The sequence below is a fragment of the Pungitius pungitius genome, chromosome 11 (assembly GCF_949316345.1).
Source record: "Pungitius pungitius chromosome 11, fPunPun2.1, whole genome shotgun sequence".
Classification (NCBI taxonomy): Eukaryota; Metazoa; Chordata; class Actinopteri; order Perciformes; family Gasterosteidae; genus Pungitius; species Pungitius pungitius.
This window is the reverse complement of record NC_084910.1, coordinates 4,430,084-4,455,193: the sequence shown is the minus strand read 5'-3', so window position 1 is coordinate 4,455,193 and position 25,110 is coordinate 4,430,084. Positions and strand designations below refer to the sequence as shown.

At 45.0% G+C, this 25,110-nt stretch overlaps 1 protein-coding gene across 1 annotated transcript in view; it reads left to right on the top strand.

The window, feature by feature from the left end:
- Window positions 1-25,110, top strand: part of LOC119197399 (proprotein convertase subtilisin/kexin type 4-like) — a 128,119-nt gene that overhangs the window by 57,387 nt on the left and 45,622 nt on the right. Inside the window, exons 9-14 of the mRNA XM_062565508.1 lie at window positions 14,015-14,052; window positions 14,770-14,849; window positions 15,121-15,209; window positions 16,821-16,993; window positions 17,220-17,435; window positions 18,002-18,105. Of these exons, the coding sequence (XP_062421492.1) occupies window positions 14,015-14,052; window positions 14,770-14,849; window positions 15,121-15,209; window positions 16,821-16,993; window positions 17,220-17,435; window positions 18,002-18,105 (700 nt within the window). The remainder of the gene's footprint in view (window positions 1-14,014; window positions 14,053-14,769; window positions 14,850-15,120; window positions 15,210-16,820; window positions 16,994-17,219; window positions 17,436-18,001; window positions 18,106-25,110) is intronic.

The following is a 25,110-nucleotide window of genomic DNA, read 5'->3' as shown; positions in this document are numbered from 1 at the left end:
ACCCGGCCAGCTTAATAATAGGCTGCAGTTGAATGGCTCGATGGGTTGTGCTTGTGTGTGTAGGTGGTTCTGGTGCATTTCGGTGTGTGTGTGTGTGTGTGTGTGCTGCCTGTGTTCAGGTATTGGCTTTGGTGTTGACCCCGGGGCGAGCTCTGCGTCCGCGTGCTGTCCTCATTGGCAGACAGGAGCCTCCAGGGAGGGGGTCCCAGGTCGGACACTGGAGACGTGCAACTTTCACTGCATGTCCACACCTCCAGACACACAAGTACACATCTTTTGTATCCGTGCATGAAGACTCACACATGCAACCCTTTCGATTAGACAAGCACTCCTAAGAGCAACTCAAAGATGTAACTACGTCCAAGGGGAAACTTTGTGTTAATATATTTTTTTAAGTGAGCTGCAACCAGATATTTTCTGACGTAGAAAAATGTTTTGAATGATTTTTTTCTTTTTATAATCCATCATATCACCAATCAATTCATCTCTTGTCACATTGGTAATCTGCAACTGCTCACAGTTGAAGTAGAACTGCACCAAATAAATGCATGTAATTCATTTAGCCTCCTGATCCATTATGTGACGTGACCCAATTGAAGTTTATTGATTTTGGCCCCCACGACTTTGGCTGTTGTAAGTGGTGTGACCGTACCGTAGTGACCAGGTGCCAAATCAAATGCACTGATCCAAGAGGCAGCTACGAAAATGACCCGTAAACGTAGCGTGGCCAAGCGGAAAAAGGCTTGAAAAAAGAGTGAATCTGGCGTTTGTTTTCCCCGCGGCGCTGAGCTCGGTCAGCGGCTGTGATCTTCTGGTCACCGTTAAATGGACGCATTAGCATCAGAGTGTGTACGTCATATCACGATTTAGCGAAGACAGCTGGACTTTCCTCAACCCTTTGCTGCTCATGCCTCCTCCGCGCGTGCTGGGATAGTAGAAGACGTCATTCCGCTCCTTGAGCTGTCCGTTGTGGACAATGGGCCGGGGAGCCCTACCTTTTGTTTACAACTCTGCCGTCGCCTTAATGCCGCTTGAAGCGCTCTGCAGGCTTTCTGCTTAAATAAGAGCCGGGCCAGTAGCACGCCGGGCCAGTAGCACGCCGCGCGTGTGCGCTCACGTGTGCGTGTTTAAAAGACACGGCGCTGTACATGCAGAAATATGTGTGCTGGAATGTGTGTTTTTTGGAGGGTCTGATTCATGTCTGGCTGCAGTCTAAGACGCCGATGGCTTGGAATGAAGGAGACATCTTCTCCTCTCTTCTTACAATATGTTTTCTCAGAATGATCTCTTTTTCTTAGCCCACATCCCAGCCACCCACCTGCACTCACACGTGCACACGCTAACACACACACACACACACACACACACACACACACACACACGTATGCACACCACCACCATCTCTGTTGACAGGGTAAATTGTATGAAAAGCTTTTAAGGCAATTAGTGGATTGAGCTGGAGCCTTTCTTCCCATTCGCAGTGTTCATTAGCAGCTCCTCCAGTCTCTGATATTACCATCACTCCAAGCTGGCATCAACACCACTCACTCCTTGCTTCTGTGTGTGCGTGTGCGTGTGTGTGTGCATGCTTTTTGGATTTTCTGTCTCCCTGTGTGTGTTTTCTACATCTTCTCACTGAAGCACTATTTCAAAGCACACAATTGTCAGAAAATAGATTCTCGCCACCCTGACTTTCTGATTATTTTAATCCCTTTCAATGGAAACTCTAAAGTGGAAAATCCAACGCGACACCCAAAACCTGTATCATTGCATTTCAAGCATGATTATTTTTCCATCATTAGTTATCATCAGTAAGTACCTGTCTTCATTTAGCTTTCTCCAGAGTGTGCTTCTAAATGCACAAAGTTGTGCCGATGATGTCATCACATCTCGTTGTGAGCTCTGGCAAATGCAAAGGAGTCACTTGACTTGATGAACCTGTGATAGTTCAATCCCAAAAGTCTCCAAAATGGAGATTGGTTAGTTAGAGATTAGTTAGTTGCTATTAACCTTACATGGATTTTTTCAAAGTACACTGGTACTTTGGATGCAAAGGAAATACTTGTTAGTACAATCCATTCATTGTTGACAGTTACAAACATACAGAATATTGACAGATAGTGTGTGATTGATCAAACTGGAAAATGTATTTTTTTAAAACAAGGACACAATATCGACTCTATGAAGGAATGAATGAATGTATAAGGGATATGTTTAGTTACAATGGCCTCGTACCTGGGAAGGATTTGGATAAGAAAACATTTCAGAAGAATCCCCTTAAAGCCACGATATTGAATATTTTCTATATTTAGATCTACTGAATATATGTTTCTCAGGTCATTTAATCTCCTCAGTGTATTTTTCTTAAAGTAGACGAGAATCTAAATAATTCTGCAGCCTCTTTCATATTCTCATCGGAGAAAGCTTTGAGAGCCTCTGAAGTTGTCCGGTCAGTTGGCCTCAGATGACTGTAGACCATAGTATAGAGTGAATAAAGAATCAATCAGACTGCCAAATGAATCTATTAGTCAAAGTTCTGGTATCAGGACACCACACATGCACAGGCATCACACATTCTGTTGAATTGTCCCTCCACTCATAAGCTAATAGCAAAACAACAATGACAATAAGGACAAAGAGCAGCTTTTAGGCTCTTATGAGTTATGTTGTTTTCTCTCTAAACGATTTCTTCTCACCAGAACCAGTTTCCAACAACCATATCTGAAGCAATTGAGATACCTCGAGTTCTTCTTAACTTTTCTCAAAGGTTTCAATGCCCCTTTATTTAATGGATTTTTCAGCAATTTAACATTTGTGGTAATTTGATACCACAATTACATAATAAAGAGTAGAAATGTATTAGTCCCCATCATTTTCTGTCTTTGAGTTTCAGCTAATTTACATCCGTATATCTGCTGTGTCCTCCACTGTATTTATCTCTTTGTGTGTGTGTGCGGGGGTTTGTTTTTGTGTGTGTGTGTGTGTTAGAGAGAGAGAGTTAATTATGTGGAACACTACAGCGTCACTAGCTTTGAAGAGGGGAGAACCAAGAGCCGTACATTATTGATGAGTGACACACATTGCCGACATAGTCACAAACAGCCGCGCACATTCGTCTCCACGCGCGCTGTGGCTCGCAACCTCCAACGTGCGCACACGCAGACACACTTAAACACTGTCTACATTTGGCAGTGATCCCCCCTCCGGCCCCAGAGTATTTAACAGCGGTGGCTGACACACTTGCGGTACCTGCTATACGTTTGTCTCTCTCTCCCTGGTCCATATGGGACCGTCATTGGCCCCGTACGCTACATTATTTAGCAGACGGAGTATTTGATCCCACAGCGAGAGCTGATCTGAGTCCATCATTAATGCCGAGTTTGGCTGCAACCAGAGCAGGCCTTCATTACTGTTATGACTCACCCAGGCGCAGACACGTGGGCCCACGCCATGTTTGCACGCACAGATTACGTCCTTAATTATGAACTTCCGTGTAAGGGCCCATCAATGAATCATAACATGTTTGTTTTCTCGGTCTGACTGTGCTGGTTTAGTTGGCAAAAAGCAAATCTTTGAACATCCAATGCAGCTGTTTTCTTCGTATCCTACAGACAAAAGAAATACAAAAATATAATAAAGCACAACATCCAATACATTTGGATGCCTATCCCTTTAATTTAGCACCCTATAATTGAGTCAGGTTTCTGGTTCCAAAAATATTCACATCATAAGTATAAATTAAATTAAGTTTAAATGGGATGAATTCAAATACTTTGAACACTTTAAATGTATGATGACAGCCATCTTGCCCTGTTATCAAGTCGCTCGCACAGTTAACACGAAGCAGATCTGACCGATCACCAGCGGCGTTTGTAACCTAATAAATGTGCGACCCGTTCTTACATCTCTATATAAGTGACACACGTACATGAATACACAAAGATGAACACAAACCTAAACAAACTGTGCATTCTCCTTGTGAATTGAGGAGGTGAGTTATAAAAGGCCAACGTAGAATCTTTGCAGTCTCCTGGATAGTTAAACACTGCGTGGGGTTATCCTGTGTACATCAGTTTTAATTATTACAGCTTGGCCACTGGATGCCTATAATCTCAGCTTCAGCTGCTGTTGCTACGGACAAGTGGCCAATCACAGGGTGCACCAGAGCCCTATCAAATTCAGAACCCGTTGTGATTTCTGTAGGAGCACATAGCGCTGCAACATGAAGTTCACCCTCAACCTAAAAAGGGAGCTGATACGTTTCTACCAAGTGTAATCGTTGCTTGATTAAGCTCATTTGGATATATTTTACAAGCATAGTTCACATCTCTCCTCGTGTTTTAACACACCGTGTTGCCTTTTTAATGTTATGTACTGATGATTCCTGGCACTCCTTGTGTCCTGTTTTCCTGGGGAAGAACCAATCACTCCCTCAAAATCTGTTGCTGGCATCTAATGATCTAAATATTTATAATGTAGGAAATACGCTCTGATGCACTCACTCTGTCATATTTTAGTTTTCTTCTGGTGATCAATATCTGCTCACGCAGTCAGTGCAGACTGGGGACACATTGGTTTTTATAGAGGCAAATTATTGTTTTATTGGGATCAAGGGTCAAGCGCCTCTGCTCTGGCTTCAAATCGATGCTGCATCGAACAGCCAAAGGAGCACAAATATTGATTAATGAATATGCGTAAATCTCATGTCACACTACATCTCTCTCCCTCTCAGACACACACACACACACACACACACACAGCCACAGACATGAAATAATCACACATGTATTTATTCACATGCAGACACACAAGGCTATATGCACATGCAGTTATTGCCACATGTTGAGAGCGACAAATAAATAAGGTAGAGAATGTTGGTAGGGCTGTTGGTGTGTGTGTGTGTGTGTGTGTGTGTGAGAGAGCCTTTGTGGTTACGGACCATTTCCCGATTCATGTACAGACAGTTAGAGACTCCAGGGATCATACTGGTGCTATTGACCTTTTTCCTCCAGCAGCGAGGAGATCCCTTTATATCAGCCCCCGCCTTCATGTCTGCCAGCCATTGCTCTTTTTTTTATGAAATTTGAACCTCTGAATGCTTCCCAAAGCCACAACACATCCATATAACTTGAGTTGTATTGTTTATACGTTGCCTTATTTCTCTAATAAGCCCACCCTTCAGTTATGTAATGCAGTGATGGAGCGTCCATGCAAAACGCAAACAGAAGCTGATTTAAAGGTGCTCAGTGTCCCATCTTTAAGCACCATTATATCATTAATAGTGATTCTCCGCTGCAATTACTGTGAACAAATGAGGCCGTGGACTAGAGCTTCATCTTCCAGGGAAACGCATAACCGTTGTTCATGCTAACATTCATTTTTCCACAGGGATGGAAGTTCAGACACCAGCTTTTCCACGAGAAACATAAAAAGGTGAATTAAAGGCATTGTAGGGAAATAAATAATAAAGTATCATAATTTACAGTTAGAATACAATGGAATATTTCAGAATAATCTTCTAAGATTAAAGTGATACATTATTGATATCATAGCTTGGTAAGGTTGGATCGGCCTCACCACACAACAGACCCCACTGTTAAGAAGAATATTCAAGTTTTCTATATATTCCTTTGCATTACCCGTAACTGCTCATCCTGTTCAGGGCCACGGGGGGGACAAGGGGCCGAGGCCAGGGTTCAGTCCCCCGACCACAGGGCTGACACACAGCGACAGACAACCACCTTTCAAGAAACTATATGTACGGCTCTCATTCACCATGTTATTTACACAGCAAGAACACTACTGACACTAAAAAAAACACTTTGCACCACATCTACGTTGTCTTCATTTCTCTGCTTTTACACTTTGCGCAGAGCAACATGTGAGGAAAAGATTGTGATGCTATTGTTTGTCTGCGTGGCATCATTTACTGGTATCGTAATACATTTGATGAACAAGTGAAGCAAAAGGCTGGATGTGGAAGGGAATCCTTTACACGAGCTGACAGGGGTAACAGCAGGAGACAAAGGGAACGCAGTGAGGCTGATGTGATCCTGTAATCCGTTCCCCTCGGCTGTAGCCTTTGCCCCGCAGAAAGGACCAAACCCCGCTCCACCTTCTCACTTTCTATCGACGTGATGACATCAACTAAACAGCTCCTCTTGACTTATTGAGAAAAGGAGACTGGCTACTCAAGGCCCTGTGGAGCGTCTGAAGTCAAAGCTGCTGACCTCCTCGCATCCAGAGCTGCTCGCTGAATGAGACGCATTTGGATTATCACTCTCTCTCTCTTTCCCGCCCTCCCTCTCTCTTTACCCTTTTGTTTCAAAACAAGGCCGAGGTGATTATTGCGGAGGGTATTTAATGCCTTTGTCTTTTGCTCTTTTTTATCGCCTGCATATCTTCTACTCTCGCCCGCTCACTAAACCGGGGTGACCAGCCCCAGGTTGCCATGGTGACGGTCCCATTGGTATGGGGGCGATGGCAGTGCTTCAGACTGTGTAGGTCTGTGTTCTTCTGGGGATGTGAGTTGCAGTGATGTGTTTAGCTATGGCTGTATAAGAGGGCCTGTGTGTGTGTGTGTGTGTGTGTGTGCGCGTGCAGAAGTGTTGTGGCCTCCTGCAGATGTTCTCTGGCCCTGGTGCCTCTTGCCAGCTGCTGCGCCCCCCCCCCCCTCACACACACACACAGACACACACCCACACACACACACTCCTTAATTAAGAGCCCTGTGCAATGGTGGGCAACTCTATAGGGGCACAATGGCGCTCGCACCACACACACACACACACACACACACACACTGCAACTCTCCCACATGCACACTAGAAGTGTTTAACACAGCGTGTTTGTTTGCTGTTTGTGCGTGTGTGTGTGTGTGTGTGTGTGTGTGTGTGTGGAGATACGGATCCTCTGGTGTTGCCCTTGAAGCCCTGCAGTCGCCATAGTGCTGGTGCTGGTAGGTAAACAAGCAGCTAATCAGGCCTGTGTGTATAATCCACACAGTGCTCCAGGCACCACAGGCAGGGCGACTGACACCAGGCTCTCTGGTTTAGATCGGCGGGCATTGAGAGGAGGAGGAGGAGGAGGACGAGGAGGGAGATGCTCAGAACAGGAGGAAGAGCCGCAGAAGCAGCCAGGACTTGGTTGGAGCCGGTGGCAAGACAGAGGAGGAGGTTGAAGTGGAGAGGGAACTGCCAACTGGAAGGAGGAGGGGAGTAGGAACGTCCAAGTCGGATCATATCAGGGGGTCGGTCCAATCGGTGAGGAGGAGGGACGCGTGTGCAGAGGAAGGACGCGTGCGCTCGCATAGGATTTCGGTTTTCGTGTTTTTGCAAATTGAGGGTGTTCAGATAGAAGCGCTGTGTGAAAAAAGAATTCAAAATGCAGCCCCCTCATGTGTGTCACCGTGCCACCACTGTGTTTACGCTGCAGCGATGCCAACGCAGAGATTACCCTGCAGTAACAGGGTGAGTCTCCCGGTTACATCACAATCCTCAAAATGAAAGAGAGCCTATTGGAAAGGGGTCATTTTAATGCACCTGTATTGAGTGTGTGTGTGTGTGTGGGTGTGGGGGGTGTGGGGGTGTATTCTCTGGGTGGTTCCGTTTCTTTGCCATGCCTGCAGCAGTGCTAGTCAGGTTTATGATGTTAGCTCTTGCATTACTTTTGCAGCCGTGAGGGTAGAATCAATTCTACAGCTCTATAGTTTTTTTCCCCTACATCCTTAGGCCAATATCAGTGTTAAACTAGTGTTTACATCCTTGCCATCTATCGTCCCCAGTGATGACCGTAAATTCCTGTTTTATAAGAGTAATAAGTCGCTTGTGTTTCTCGCCGGTACCTGAAACAACAGGCACCTGTGCGTCCTCTTCAATGCAGTGTTGATTTCCTGGTTACAACAATTAACCCAAATGCTCACTCATATTGGAAAATGTTTTTTTTCAGGGTCTGAACATGGCCACATAATGGACTTGTTTATTCCATCTATACAGCCAGTGAGTAAGATTAGGGCCGACTCGTATAAAGATACATAAATACAAAAAAAGAATCATTTTTTTAGGTCTGCAAAAACCGCAATAACTAAATTATACCATAACACAGACACTACATAGGAGGTGTGTTTAATAATGTAGAATGTGTATGACACACATGTGTAAGTCTTTCCTTTTTTGGAATTTGATTTGTATCAGTCCAGTTAATTTACTTATTGTGTCCAATTCGTGCAAAAAGTGTTGTGTGATATGTATTTAATATTGAGTTTATTTACCACAAGGGGATTAAAGTAGAATGTTAAATTCACACTCTGTTTGATCTTTCACATACTGCCCAGAAGTCCCTCTTCTGGAAGAAGTCTGATTTTTCAGATTTTCAGTCACTTAGTCCTGCTGCTCTTCATGTTCCTTATTATCTCCTTCTTACTGTTTCCCTCCGGTCCTTTAGCCTCCACCATCCCTCTAATTTCTCTTCTTTCTCCCTCTCTCTCTCTCTCTCTCTCTCCCTCTCCATCATTGTCTCCCCCTTCCTCTCTTTCCTTCTCGCGCTCCTCCGCTCTGTCATCTGCTCTCCTCTTCTCCCTAACACACCCGGACACGACAGAACACCGCGGATAGTTAATAATTCTCTAATTTCCGCTCTTCGCGGCGCGTAGAAGGTGTCGCAGATAACCTGATTTATCAGACGGCTATTAGAATGTGAATCAGGGGCATTAAAGCGATGGACATTAACGTGCACATTGTTTAAACAACGCCCGAGGACTAATGGATTTCAAAATGAATTTGTCAACAGCGCTCTCTGTGAATCTAATTAGTTAAATGAGAGCCAAGCAGTGGAGGAGAGCAGAGGACGAGGCAGTTTAGCAGGAACAAGAGAAAGTGGTTGATACGGATGCTGCAACCATAACTTAATTTGATGGAGAACCGTACACCGTGTTCTGCATCCATCAACCGCTGAGGGAAAATCACCACCTTTCTCCCCAAGGATTCTTCATATGATGAAAAATGACAAAAACGTATTAGATATGCAGAAAAACGCTGAGTGTGTGGTTTGCAGGTACTCAGGATCCCACTTGATTGAACGGTTAGAAGCAGTAGTGAGAGAGTAGTGGTTTTCAGAGGGAGTCTTTGCATTTATCTGCGGCACTTAAAAACACACATAACAACGATACATATGGTCCACATATCACAAGTTATAAACCTCATTTTTAGTGAGTTTTTTAGTCAGCAGGAAATTAAATTAAAATAATGATGCTGATCATTTTTTATTGTCAATATTATCACATTAAATTTAGAGACTTGCAGCAACTATGAAGAGATGCTACATTGTTCTGTTGCTCAACGCACTCACATTCGCAGTAAGTCTTAATCCACAGAATTGTCCTCACAAATGTACCATTTACTTTAGTTTGAGTAAGACCCTGTTTTTGGACACACTGAGCAAATAAGACACTTCAAGTTGTTCACTTGTTGACTGGCAGCAGAATGTTAAACTTTTCAATCACGAATTACACCAGAAATAACGGAATGGTAACGTCTGAAAGTTCACCGAAACCCACGCGCAGCAGAAAAACAAGGCCCCCGCTCTAAAGTGGAGATCTCCATTGAAGGAAGCGTTTCAATGAACTCAAGTCCCCATGCACACACACTTCTCCTGCCATCCTCCAGCTTCATGTCTGCTTCCACAGCAGGAGGAGAGGTGGCCGCTGGGCAGACAGGGCAGTGGGGTGTGGTGAGGGGGCGGTGGATGCGTACAGCTTGAATACTAATGTCCCACTTTAGAAGTCAACCTCTTCCACATCCCCACCCTGTGCTCTGTCCCCGTCTCTCCCTGCATCTCATCCTCCCCTTGTCCTCTCTCTAATCCCAGCCCTCATTTAGTTATTTTTCTCGCCTCCTGCAGCACTCTGAAACAGTCATTTTCTCCAGCTCTCCTCTTCCTCCAACTTGTCTTCTTTGCCTCCTGTCTTCTACTCCTTCCTACACTCCACCCTCGTTCCATGCAGGCTCTCCATCACCCACGCTCCTTCTACGTCCTCTGTATCAAACTCCGTCTTTGCCCCGAGATCCCTCCCTCTCCCTTTTTCCTCCTTTTGCCATTTTCTTCTTGAGCCCACACAAACACAGGTACACACACGCCTCCTTGACAAAGCCAGTTAATTACAGGCAAGGGCTCTCTCCAGACCTTCTTAAATACCGAGCTGATTAATGAGACGGAGGTGTAGGGCCAGGAAGTCTCACCTTCGGTGGTTGGCGATACACACCCCTGTCTCTCACACACACACACACTATTGCAGAAATATTGGTGTAATTTTTGTGGCTTACTTCCTCCCTACTTCTTACTCCAATCAGTAACAGGGGCGACTGCTTATTACGATCCATTTTTTTGCTGTACAGTAAGCCCTTTATGAGGAGAGGAAACGGGGGCCCCAGGTGTGGCGGGTGCCTCCTCCCGAAGCGATGCCTCATTGTCTCAGCGGCGGCTCAGGCACGAATCACCGTCAGCTCAAAATGGCCCCCGACAAAATCTCCATGGCTGATTTGTGTGTGTGTCTGACCCTGAGGACCGGCGTGAATGCTGCAGGAGCAAGGAGATAGAGTGCAGCTTCTGCCGCTGAATGCTGACACACATGCAGAGCAGCAAACGGGCGCAAGCACACACACACACACACGCACAATCTCAATCTAGACTGGGTCAGCCAGGTTCAAAGCATTTGTATTCATGGGAGGTTTTGCATTGGCTCCACCACCTCCAGTGTTTCATCTAACTGTGGGACGTGGCTTTCTACTTTCACACTCAGAAGACCTTGGACTGTGTGTAGTAGTAGTGTGTTTATGGCTGTATTTATGGCAGCATGGTGCTACCTGCCTTTTGCCACTTGAAGCATACTTTTAAATACTTGAAGGTGCAGCTTTTTTATCCTCTAATTGACCCTTGTGACATACCACCTGCGAGCGTACACGCGCCCAAACAAGCAAGTCAAACCTGATCCAAACACGCATCTCTGCTGCAGAGAAGCATGCACAGGCAGATAACGGTGCCAGACATTGGGCTGTGCCAATGGTTGGCAGAGATGCAATATAACAACTACACAGCCATGACTAATAGGATAAATAATTGAGCAAATTATAAACTTTATCAATTTGGAGTCTGACAACCTTTAAAAGATTTGCCGAATTGTTGCACCGAAACCGCTTCTGTGTAAGGTCCCTAAGGACGTCCAAATGAACACTGCTTAATATTCTGTTCATTTTACATGTTACCCATGCTTTCAATAAATCTAAAGCTTTAAGCAACTACAACCTAAACAAAATGCACGGCCTGACTTCTAGCCAGAACAAGCGTATTACTTACTACAAAATATTAGTGCCATTCCAAAGTTGCCTTGGTTAACGTTGGGTAAAGAAAATCTGTTTAAAACTACTGCTATTGTTCTGCAAATCCCTTATTGGTCCAGGACCAACACAATTATGTCCCTGACACAATTTCTCTGTGTTCAGACACAAAATGTCCTGAGACACCACATTCAGGACGTTTATAAAAAGAGATCTAGATTTTGTTACCCTGTGACACATATTTGAATCAATGTGAAATGTTGTGGGATTGTAACCCGCCTTTTCTCAGCAGCTACAGTTTTTTAGTTCACTTCTTAGTGATGTCCCATGTTTTTTGGAATTCCTATAGGAGGCTCAGTTTAAAATCCAGAACATAAAACATTCTGATTTACAGTCCGACACACTCTCAGGCTGAGGGGGGGGGCGTCACTGCTCCCCCTCAGTTACCTCTCCATTCTCCTCTTCCTTCCTCCATCCTTCATTCATGCACTTACTCGTTACCTTACAGATCAGACATTACTTCCCAAAGATTTGTCTATCCCGATTTCCAACAAGATGGTCATCTTTGTGCTATATGATTACACACACACACACACACACACACACACACACACAAACACACACACCTACATACACACACCATGCACACTAAGGCGTCTTACTAAGAATCAAGTTAAAACCAAGCTGAGCACATAAAGCAGGTTTCTCTGCCTCCTGTCGGAAACCAATAATTATCACGTAACATCAGAGATCCAATGTCCGTTTTGCACAAAAGATGTCCATTCCTAAAGTATTCCTTTAAAGGGAATACATTATGAAAATTCCACTTTGATAGGTCTTCTGCACATGTGACTGTCTGGCATGTCAATCAATCAATCAATCAATCAATCAATCAATCAAGGCCTCATCTAAGAATATAAGTTTGTAATTTTCAATAAAAGTTGCATTCATTGCTGTTAACTGTGAGAATACGGATGCATCAGGAAAAACCTTTCCTCACTCATCCACTTAGTTGCATATAACCTTTCAGGTACGTTTTCTGCTTGTCCTTCTGTCCATATATGTCCACTGGACATATATGGACAGAAGGACAAGCAGAAAGGACAAGCTGGACATTGTCCAGCCTACTAAAGCTTGAACTGAGTAGGTTTTGGTGATCAGCACCGTGACCTCACGCCTGCATCTCGTGAACGCAATTTCTCAAGCAACCCATTAAGGGAATTTCTTTAAATTTGGCCTAATCGTCCACATGGACTTAAGGATGGACTATTTCAATTTTGTTGGTGAGTGTTCACTGTGACCTCTCAAAACACACAACGAAGATTTCACACAAATCAAATATAAAAGAAACTCATGACATTTTGGATCGATATAACAAACCCATCCATTATGTGCAATGATATTTTGTTTATAGCTTTAAAGATGGTAATGTTCCCTTATGGACAATATAAAAAGTAATGAACAGGATCATAGTGAACTGTTGCTTCTAGATTTGAACCTGAAGATCAAAAGTTTTTATCAAATATATAAATATATATATATGGGAAAACAGAACAGCCTGAGAGGGGATTGCTAAACGCTTTCTGACATCACTTTTTAATCACTTGAAGTCCGTATTCTGACATCATTTTGTCCATAGTGCGGCGTCACTCAAGTATGCCAAAACCTCCTTTGCGTGATCACTTGGCCTCATCTTCTGTGTCACAATTCAACTTGGATTGGATTGGATAGATTCTAACTCCAAAATGTGCGTATCTGGATATAAAGAAAACAACGTGATGTTAAAAGAATGCAACTCCAACGGAGGAAGTGTGTCTGAAGAAGATCCAAAGTGGTGCACGAGTAGAGACTCCAGCATCAGTCACATGGCACAGCATGGCACCGTGAGGCTCCACCCCCCCAGAGCTCCATCCCGCCACAGCTCGGCACAATCAGGCCTCCGCGGTAAAACCCACTGCTGGTTGCCATGACAACCCAGAGGCACTGCCTGCATGGGACAAAGGCTGGCGGATCCTGTGTGTTTTTGTGTGTGTGTGTTGGGAGGGGGGGGGCATGTGTGTGCGGATGGCCGTGCGTGATTGAGAGAGAGAGAGTGAGTGATGTCTGGCGGAGCAGGCGCGGCCCTCCTGGGGCCCTCATTCGCTGGTCTCTTGCTGAGACCACAGGAGCCCTGATGCAGCAGAGGATGGAGGAGGAGGTGGTGGGTGGGGGGGGGGATTGTCGGGGTGAGGAGAGGAGGGGGACGGTAATGGGGCAAGTGAAAGAAATGCAACCTGTGTGGAGAGAGAGGGTCATTAGAAAAGATACAGTAAAAGGTGTGCATGTTGACTAATGGAAATATTAAGACATTTAAAAAAAAGGAGAGAGAAGAGATAATCGTTCACTCACTCGGGCAATACCTCACACAGCCAAACCAGAATCTTGTTTTCAAAGAAAGACACCACCATTACATCTTGCCAAAATGATTATACCCTTAGTGGGCAACTCCAAATTTCACATTTTTAAAAACCGCCACGTGAGACAATGAAATAAAGATTCCACTTACGGTCTGATTGCAGTAAAAACGTAGAGAATGTGACGCTGATCATTTTAAAGTAGTTTAAACTTCTATCAAGAGTCTTCTCCCAGTTAACTAGATCACAGTTAACTAATTTATACCGTTTCCTTTTGTTTGTTCTTTTCAGGTATTGATCACACAAACAAGGACCTGAAGAAAAACTTTGTAAGTAAACTTTAAATTCAACTGATCTCTACCAAATGTTTCTGGTGATGTCGAGCACAGCAGATCTCAAGCCTTGCTCTGCAATGTCATTTCGGATTCTGTAATCTTGTTATGAGGTTACAATCTTCCACTACCGCTGCGTGGTTACGCAAACACGCTTGGATTTTCATTAGACTGAAATCTGTGTATTGACTTTCTCACTTCTCTATCGCTTAAAAGCCGGGACAATAAAACGTTCATAAAGCAATGAAGCTGTTTTACTTTGTTCCACTGACTCCCCATAAAGCATATGGCCAGTGGCTGTGTTGTTTGCTCCTGCCTTGTCATTTATAATCCTATAGGCAGTTTGAAGCACACAGGCCAACTTGTACTTTGTCAGAGCAGATTGTCTGGCATGGATAAGCTTGGCTGGAGAGGGATGCATAATTGCTCTTGTACAGCGCTGCCAAGGCATCCTCCTCCTCCTGCTTCCCGAATGCCTATATACACTGGCAAACGAGTCATTCCAACACGCTCACTTTTTATGAGGCACGCGTAAACCACCCAAACGCCGTCACGGGGCATCTCCTCAGTGACGGCGACTGCCGTCAGTCACGAGAGGGAAAATGTTGGCGGACTAAATTTGTGTGTCAGTATCGAGGCGTTTTCATGAGATTCCTTCACTTCCCCTCATGCCGCTGTGACGTTTCGTCTCGAGTGTTGCACTGTGTTTTACAGGAGGCCCTCGCCAGCTTCGACGTGCGTGCGTCACACGGTCTGTCACATGATCCCATGCCAGTCAAAGACGAGGAGGATAGGTAATGACTGTCGTACCTACCATTCCTTTCTTGAGAGTAAATTAAAGGTACCCGAGGTAAAAAGTGTAATGAGTAAACTGTGTATTCACATGCCATCAAAAGAAATATATACATGTCAGCGCTAGCGTTTGTCTGTAATCCGAATGTACTGTATGTAGTTGTCGGTCCAGGCTTAATTTGGAGTAGGTCAAAAGACAAAAAGACAAGAAACCCTCGTCTCTGCCCATGCACATCAGTGCGTGGCCAGCATCTGATTCCCCCTGTGTTTCAGTCACGGTACCCGATGTGCGGGGGAAGTTGCCATGGAGGCCAACAACTCCTACTGCGGTGTGGGCATCGCCTTCAATGCCAGAATCGGAGGTGAGGAAAACAATACAGCTTCATCAAGACAGTGGGAGGCAGTGCATTGTGGGAGTGCTGCAGTGGCCAAGAATATGCCATGGCATTTCAAAAACGCTTGTGGCGGGTCAGTAGTTTCTAATAAAGTAGTCTCTATCTAAAAAATTATTATATTTCCACTTAGAAAATACTATAAAAATACCATAAAGCAACTCAATCTGATTTGAAGCTTAAAATGAACGTTACAGGGATGTTTTTTTTAAATGATTTTACCTGTAATGATGCAAAACTTCTTTAAAATACAAAAGAACATTGACGTATCTGTTAATCCTGCACTTATTACTCTGTAAATAAATGATTACTAGATACCTGAAACTCATGTCAAACATCTCAACAAAATACATTAAAATAACTATAAATACATTTTTGCCTACATTCTGCAATGCCTATTTTACATTTGCCAGTAAAGGTTTTCTTTTGTCTTCTGATTACTCCATTCTGTCTGTGTGCTGGATCCCCGGATGTGGGACTATGCTGTTGCATGTGCTTGGAGCTTGTGTGGCGGCAGCACGGTGACCGGCTGCTCTTGAGGCGCGGTGACCCCGTTTAACTGCTCATTTTTTAGCGTGATCCCGAGTAATGGCTTTTTTCTCGTGTCGGATGTAACATTGGCAAGGGATGAATGAATATACAAGATGGCCCATTTTCTGGTATGAAATCAACGATTTTCATCGCATACGTGCTGAAACCCAAAGGTAATGAGGAGTACGCGATGTGCTTGAGTAAAGAAATTTATTTAACCTGATCAACCAGACTTGCGTCTTTGAATGGCTAAAATCACTGTTCATTAAATTGATAACATGTCACATGACTTCTAGTATGACAAGTCCACTGAGAATCGTCACATGGCTTTATATTATCCATCAGCTCTTTGTTTTGGGCTCGCTGGTGAACACATAGGAGGAGAGAGAGATTCTCATCCGGAGGTTCAAGATTCAAAGAAGAATGTCATTTTTCTCCATTCACACTACTTGGTATCCAGGGCAACAAAAAGCTTTTCCTGTACTCGCACAAGGTATTGTGGGGCAGGCCTCCATGGATGGCATTTACGCTCAACGCGTTGTTAGTTGCAGTTGTTTCTGAAACGTAAAAAGACAAATACAAACAAAATAGTCATATCGCATTTTTCCTAATAGAGCCTGTGGGAGTCCATTTTATTTATTCTTTTACATTATATATTGCATAGCAGAGCCAACTCCATTATTATCTCACGTATTTATTATACTTCTTTATTATTCTCCTTCCGTACAAAAGTTTGGCACGCTACTGTTTCAAAACTACGTTGAGTGTCGGGACCCACCGGGAATCGTGTGGTACGACTCTGCTAAGAGAAACGACTGATGGTTTTCTCAAAAATCAAATCAAAATGCAGAGCCAAAAAGCTCCATTTTTATTTTCCAGAACAAGAATTGAGATTATAACAAAAAGTTACAGAGAAAAAAGGAAAATCAAATGTCGAGCAAAAACAAAGCTTAAAAGTGTCACAACTTAAAAACATTCCTTTTGCCTCGTGTTTCCTCCACAAGCCTCCCTCCAAGCCGGGACGCGTGTGACCTTTTCCGATCCGTCCAGGTATCCGCTTGTTCGACGGCCCCATCACCGACGCCATGGAGGCCACCACCCTGACCTACAACATGGCCTTCATCGACATCTACGTCTGCAGCTGGGGCCCGCGGGACGACGGCGCCACGGTGGACGGGCCGCAGAGCCTGACGGCGCAGGCCCTTCGGCTGGGGACCCACAAGGCACGGCTCTCCTCGTCTCCGGGCCCGAGCTTCCAGGGGACAAAACACAATCGTTTGTTTCGAATGTTTTTAATGCCTCGCGTCAAAGGGTGAAACGTTGAGTTATCGTTGACAAAAAAGAAAAGAGAGAGAAATGCTGTGTTGAATTGATGATTTCTCCACTAATAAACGTGATGTTGCGAGATGTTGCGTTCTTTTTGTCACGTCCCTCCGTTTGTGTGTTCAGGGCCGACGTGGGAAGGGCAGCATCTATGTGTGGGCGGCGGGTAACGGCGGCCTGCACCGCGACCACTGCGGCGCCGACGGCTACGTCAACTCCATCCACAACATCGCCGTCGGCGCCGTCTCCGAAACGGGGAAGCCCGCCTTCTTCGGCGAGCCCTGCCCCGGCGTGATGGCCGTCACTCCGACGGGGTCCGCCGCGGGGGGCCCGCTCCCTCTGGTCGGTGTGCACGGACTTCCCGACACATCTAGCAACAGCGTTTAGCATTAACCAGTGCGTGTGGATGTGCGTCTGTGTGTCCGTGCCAGCAGCCCCTGCATCTTTGGCTCCTGCGAGCTGTGAGGAGCCTGTTAAAGAGCAGCGGCTGGGGGGATTTGGCCCTGCCAAATGACCTGGGTGACTGCTGGGCCCGCACACACACACACACATACAAAAGCAAATGAGTGTTAATTGGAGGTAAACCATGGCTGCAGTAGAGAGGAAGAGGCACAGGTATTGATGGTAGAGGTAGCAGTGAAAAGCCGGAAGGAAATATAGGGCCAACCACAGTTGCGGTGACCTTTGTGCCTGCTCTTTCCCACCTCTCATTAGCCGCTGGTCTGACCACAAGCCATGTTTTTTCTCTTTCTTTTTTTTTTCATGTTGTCTTTGTAAAACTGTTGGTAAAGGTTTGTGCAGTGTGGGCCCGATTCTTGCTAAACTCCCCCCCCAGAGTTTTCACTCTACGTGCCGGTATGACACCCACAGCGGCGGCTCGTGACACATTGAGTTTGTTGTCCCTGCAGGTCACCGTGACCAATATGGACGACGGCTGTGTCACACACTTCCCAGGAACATCCAGTGCTGCCCCCATCGCTGCGGGGATCCTGGCTCTCACCTTAGAAGTGAAGTGAGTGCCTCTCTCTGCCTGTACTGCAACATTGAATGGAACACTGTATTGATTTTCGTGGGGACTCAGAGAGTTGCTCGTGACACTCCAGCGACGTGCAGCCTCACTGCGTGGTGGCGCTTCAGTCCACAGTGCTGCTGCTTTCACCCACGTGGCTCCTTAAGACGTTGTCTCTCCTGTCTGCTCTGAAGAGGAACGCATGTTGGAAATATTTGGTCTGCCTTTAATATGCTCGGCTCTTACATCCTCCGCCCGTGTGTGTTCTGGAAGCACGGTGACCCCCCGGTGTCGCCTATCAATCCATTCTGCAGAGTATTTACTTTTCAGTTACTGGTTCGATTTGTGATAATCAATGAATCGTTTTTTGTATTGAATGAATACGGTTTTAGTTTGTTTGAGAGAGGCAGATTCATACAGCACATGGCTTCAACAGTTATTCAATGATCACATTATTGACATTTCATTTTCAAAGAACATACAAACCATTTTAGCACGAAAGAGAGGTTGAAATGAATTAAGAGCCTTTGCTTGAGTTGTTGCATGCATCTCCTCAGCTCCATAAGAGTCAAAGCGACATGCAAGACGCTGCTTCTTCAGCTTCTATACTGCAACAGATCTAATGGGGAAATTGAATAGTTGAGGCGTGTACAGTTTGAAGAGGCATCAAATCATATCCTTCTTAAGTGGGCGTCTCAAATGTGGGTGGGCTTATACTGTGTTGACACTAAACACAAAGCAATTTTTTACATCCTGCTTCTCACAGGAGTTTACACCCGGACACATTTGTGGTTATTTGCTTAATTTGCTCCATTCATGCTTAACGCGCCCGAGAGGAGACGGATGAAGCCTGAAAAAAAAATTAGCCCTATTTCCCTTTGTGCATGTTGCGGGGGTCCCACTCGTCCAGGAGACTTAAACAAGCCAACCTACTCACACGGGGGCGATAAGTGAATATTATTATATGCACTGTATCTAGCAGGCCATAGCTAGCCTGGGTTGTTACAGCTGTAGGAACCCAAATACATAAATGTGCCTTTATTTAATTGGAAGAGCGTATAGACGGGATGCCGAAATAACTAAATACTACACAAATTTGAACAAAGTAGGAATTCATGTTTAAATAACTTAAATAATTGCATGTTTTCTCGATGGAGCTCAGATCAATTCGGCTCCATCAATGATCTGGCACCGTTCTTTTGGTTTGAACCATGTGGATTTGAAGGAATATATTTCCACGTTCCATGTTTTTAACCAATACGAGGTATCATCGAGCTCTGGCTGACCATTTACGGCTACAATATTCCTTCCTGATTTAACAACTGCATTGAAATTTGTGCCGACGGGAGAAGCATCTGGATGCTGACCAGTGTGACAAGCTATTCTCCTAAAGCTGGGCGGCCATATAGCTGCTTCATTGTGTGATAATTAACCATCAGGCATAATGTTTCATCTAATATTCTTGTACGGCCAAAAGTCCCCAAATCTCTCTGTTTATCCAGTTAGTGACCTCCTTTGGTGAATTTGTATGAATGTATTCTCTTCTCCACCCTCTGATGTCTGTATTCTTATGGTTTATAGAGAGGCCCGATACATTCGGGGTCGCGGTGCACGTATAAAAGGACCCTCATTCCCTTGTTGTCGAGCATCTTTGACTTCTTTTCTTTCTGTTTTGGTCTAAATCTGCAAATATATATATATCACCGATCCCCTTTCTCCTCTCCTTTGTTTCGTCTGCCACTTCCTACCATTTCCTAAGCCCCCCCCCCCTCCCCCCCACCCCTTTTCCTCCTCCCTCCCAACTCGCCAGCTGTCGGTGTGGCCTCGGGCCTGGTGTTTTGTGGCGGCATCAGCGGCGTCTACGCCTCCTTCATGTTATGGATGGTACTAGAGGCCGGCTTTACTGCTCCAGCTGTCACGCCGCGGCGTCTCAGTCTCAGTCGCTTGGCTGTAAAATGGAGCGCGGGTCCCCTGGGCGAGGCGACTCCCAGGACATTACCGTTAAAGGCTTTGTCGTGACCCGCTGCTACTGACTAAACTATATATCACCTCTCTCGCTGCGATCGGCAGCATTCTGCTCACGTCTTTAAGGAGCCGCCTCTCTCTCTCTCTCTCTCTCTCTCTCTGCGTGGCTGTATATCTCTCTGGGTCTCTCTCTCGCTCCGTGTTTCTCACACTTGCTCATTCTGTGTCTCACTCTGTTCTACATTTCACACAAGCACACTCATATATATTCTGCCGTACCCTCTTTCCCTCGTGCGAACCTCGGGTTTTCTTCTTTTTTTTCTTTTACCTCTGCTACCACCATTCATCACAAACGACCTGCCTGAAATACGGTATATGCACCTAATGATTCAGCTCAAAGGGTACATTTAATACATATGTTTAGAATTAGATTCATAATAACGTTATTAGCCCAACACCCTTTTCTTAATATCCAACTTCAATATTCAGCTTTTTTTTCTTTTCTTCCAATCTTCCTTTTTCTCTAAAAAAAACAAAAGTGAGCACATCACAAGTTAATGAAACTGCTCAAACATGGAAAACAATTTACATTTCTCATTCCTGATATGAAACAAAAAGGTATTCTTCTGGTGATATTCGCTCACAGTGCAGATACACAAATGCCAGAGAGGCTGCATTAGCAAGCGGCGTGTTGTCGTCTATGGTGTGCGAATCGCCTCCAGTGTTTTTCCCTGACAGTGTGATGGTGTCACTGTCGATCGTTTCCCTCTGCCACTACGGCGGCCCGTCTGACTGTGTTTCCGTCTGTCTCCATCCATCCGTCTTGACGCCTGTCCAACAAAGCATAAGGACAGATCAATTATTTGCTCCTCTCTCTTGTCTCTGACTGTGTGTTTGTTCACTTCATTACCGCGTCAGTCTCTCTGTCACTTTGTTTCTTTGAGCTATTCATCCATCCGGTCTCTCCATTTGCTCAGAAGAATCTGACATTTTTGGCGTTGGTTCCACTTTATGTTTTAGGATTCTTAAACCTTTAGATGTCCATTTGTCGGTCTAATATTTCATGCTTTATTTGTGCTGTCTGGAAAGATGAATAGTCTCCTCCTTAGCTTGGGCTCCAATCAAGTGAACCTTTACCTTTTATCTATATCAATACAGCAGCAGTTGAAAATGTAGAAAAAAAAATCTTGCGAAAGGTGATTCCAATTTGGAGATCAGTGATCATGGGTCACTTCCACTGTCCAAAGAACAATAACTTTGTTATAAGTTATTTAAAGAATATTAATTTCAGTGTAGGGCTTTAAATAATATAAAAATAATAATCAGTCTAACCAAGCGATCTGTGATCATTGACTCGATTCCCTTTCGCTCTTCCTGCTGGTGTCCATTGCAGGAACAAGAGAAGTAATGAACAGCACGTTCTCTGTTCTCTGAGTAATCAGCCAGTGATCTCAGTGGGGACAGCTCTTTTGAAAAGTGAACCCACTTGCTCTAATTTTGTCTTAACTCATACAGTCACGTGCCAGAGGTGAGCACACCAACACACACAGATGCACACTCACTCGCCTTCTCCTGCACATTTTAAAAAACATCTAGACCTTGTTGGTAGCTATAGACAAATGCTACACATCTGACAATGAAGGGTCCTCCGTCTCTTTTGCATGTCTAATCTAATTTACACTGTGTTGGTGTACTGCCAGTGACATGCACAGTTGGACACGCGATAAACAAGCAAACCCCGTATTTTTATGTCAACTGGAAAATATTTTTTTTGTGTGATTTGGATGCACAATAAGGTCTTCCCGGCCTTTTGTATATGTGTATTAAAAAGTGAGAATATGACTCTCAATTGTCAGTTCAGTGCTGATCCAGGCATACACACGCACACAAAAACATGCACACACACACCAACACAGAAATATACGCATACAGAAATACAGACATACTGATCTAAACGGTCCATCACACACACACACACACACACACACACACACACACGGGTGCTTGTGTACACATCTACTCATTAACCAGAGGAATCAGGGATGCACTGGTGGAGTTTATTTAAAGGAGATTGCGGGCATGCAGTTATTGGACTTGGCCTAATTGATAAACCCATTAGTAACACTTGTTCGGATAACATGGGAGGAATCTCAGTCTGCTCACAGTCACTCCAAATGGGTTCACTTAGGCTGAGAGTGCAGCACATTAAGAGAAGATTACAGAGCGATGTGGAGCGTTTTACCAGTCCACGCCTCGCTGCCGTGAGATTAATAGAGACGAACTACAGACAGAGACGGAGAAAACATTAGACCCTGACTCTCCACAGGGTGGGGACACTCTGTGTGTGTTTCCTGAGTGTTTGGACTTCCGTGCATCTACACGTGTTTCTGTGCCGTTATGACACCGGGGGGATGGTGTGCCATCGATTGCGTGAGTGCCGGCAGTGTGCGTTTATCTCCACATGTCGGGAGTGTCCGTGTAGCGGTTTATCCACACGTGTTTTGGTTTCTCTGCCTTTCAACTAAAGCCACATCACGGCTCGGCGGAAGATGTTAACTCAAAGTGTGGAAGCAAGAAGATGTGCGTCCTGGGATGAGAGGGTGGGGTTTAAAGTCCTGCTTGCTTTCTTACACCACACCTTCTACCCAGCTGACTAACAAGCTTCACTGTTAGTGTGTCCTTCAGCCTCTCTTAATAAAAAGAGAGGAAAGACAACATGGGACCTGCTGGGCTTTGAATGCATCAATCTAATACCTCCATGATACACAATATCACTGCATCGGTCACGTGCCATGGTGACACTTCAACTCATGACCACACAGCATCACATGCGACTCGCCCAACACCTCTCATGAACACGGTTCATGTTGTTGGTTGCTGGTGTTGAGAAAGAAATACAACACGTTTTTTTTCTTCTTTCTTTCAGCTTTATTTCATGCTTTATCAAATCGCTTCACCGACAAATGGTTGAAGTGTTTTTTCCTCACTCCAAACCTGCTGCGATGCAATGCAAGTGACATTGTAGAGCAACCATCTCTAGCACGAAGGAGGAGGCGGGTCGACCGCTCAGCGTTCCCATAACAATGTAATCGCCACGGTGATCGTCTAAGGTCATGGAGTTAATGAGGTTGTTTTTTAAAACCCAAACTCGAAGAACCAAATTTACACCAAATATGAACTATGTTTTGTTAGGGATCAGACAGCTGCCGATGGGGGCGTCCCATCAGAACACGCTTCTCTGGCAGTTACAGCTTTTTTTATTTTTTTTGATCTTTTGAGGAATTGTTGGATCCTTCGGATCCATTGGCCTCTTCATCCAGCATATTATATTTGAGTGTGGGGCTTGTGCTCCCCGCAGATTTTCATTTTCGATGTTCGTTGACCAGAATTTTCTTTAGAGTGCGATGACCCTAAATGATGTGGAGCTGACAGCACCCTCCTCTGAGTGCCGATCTGTTTCTCTCTTTCCTCACCCCTTCATCTTTCTGTCCCCTCGATTGCCCATCTTTTGCGTTCTCTCCCCTGGGCTGGACACTGTCCTTGTGCTCCCCGTTTCCTCCTCCTCCTCCGCCTCCTCCTCCTCCTCCTCTCTGCCTGGGCTTAGTGTGAGTGATAAATTATTCGTGAGCATGCTCCGAGGGCCCAGGGCTGCTCATTCCTGCACACAGAGGACTAGCATTGATCCGGCCTGTGGTTCAACTTAATTGGAAAGCCGGTTACACCAGCTACAGACACACAAACACGGCACGCACACGCACAGATGCACGTCAAGACATGGCATCTACTGTAAAGCCGCATATGCGCCATAGTGCAGTAATACACCCGTGTATAGGTGCTTGGATATTACAAATGTCAATGAAATGAAACAACAGACACGCAATCCCCAAATGCATTCATGCGTGTTACAGAATTAACATCTGCCTAAGCATGACGAACTGTCATCTATCCACAATCTACTTTAAACATATACAAACACACACACACACTTTAACATTAAAAGCCACAGAAGTGCACCATCTGACCCATAAGGACAGGTGCATAGACACAAACATCTGCGCACACGCTTTATAGTCACTAAGCTCGCATTCTAAGCAGCAGTAAAGAGGAGTAACAGTCCACAGTGGAGCAATATGGAGGCCCAGGGTTATCGATTGGACTGAGACACTGACTATCATACAGCTAATAGATTACATCAGACACATTGGAGCGGCCCAGTCAATGAGGCCTGATCCTATTAACTGGGGATTTGTAAACAGTTGTGTGCTCACTGTGACGGCTGCTGTGCTGCTCTGTGAGCCTTGGCAAGGGGGGTGGGGGGGGAGGGGTGGGGGGGTGAAGGCTGTGAGGCTCTGGAGGAGGCTCATACATCGTTGCACTCTGCCCCAGTCTGCTGGGAGCCCAGTTGCGTTGATCGCTTTGATGGACGACGTGCTCTAATTGCGTGGCCATGTCAGCTCTGGTTCTTCTGCTGACGATCCTTCACAGTTAAGTTGTGCTATTTGCCAACAAGCGTTTGTTGTTGGAGGTTTTTCCTGATTTGACACTGTCACATTACGATAGGTTGTACTTATTGAGAGCCACATGAATGAAGAGATCAGTGCAGTTTTTTTATTTGAGATACATTTCACCTTGAAATCTGTTGAGGTCACCTTCGGTTAATCTCTATAAACTCTATAACTCTATAAACACAGAGATGAGGTGAGACATTGTCTCTCAGGTTTTTGCATCTCGAGTTGTGTACCGGACTTGTTGGGGATCTACATTATCTCACATCCGTAGGCTACACCAGGACTCACAATATGTGTTGTCCCCCAGAGGCCATGCTGTCTTCCAACTGATGAATGATCAAGTCCATGGGTTGCAAGATTTGACTTATCAAATCACCTCGACACCACTGAGCTATGCAACAACACTCGTAATGCATTTTAAAAGTGGTAAAAGACACACAGCCTGTGGTAACATTAATGAAGGCGCTGCTGTAATCTTCTGTAATCTTCAAATAAGCCATGACAGTGTGACTGGTATGCATAATGAACATTAGCA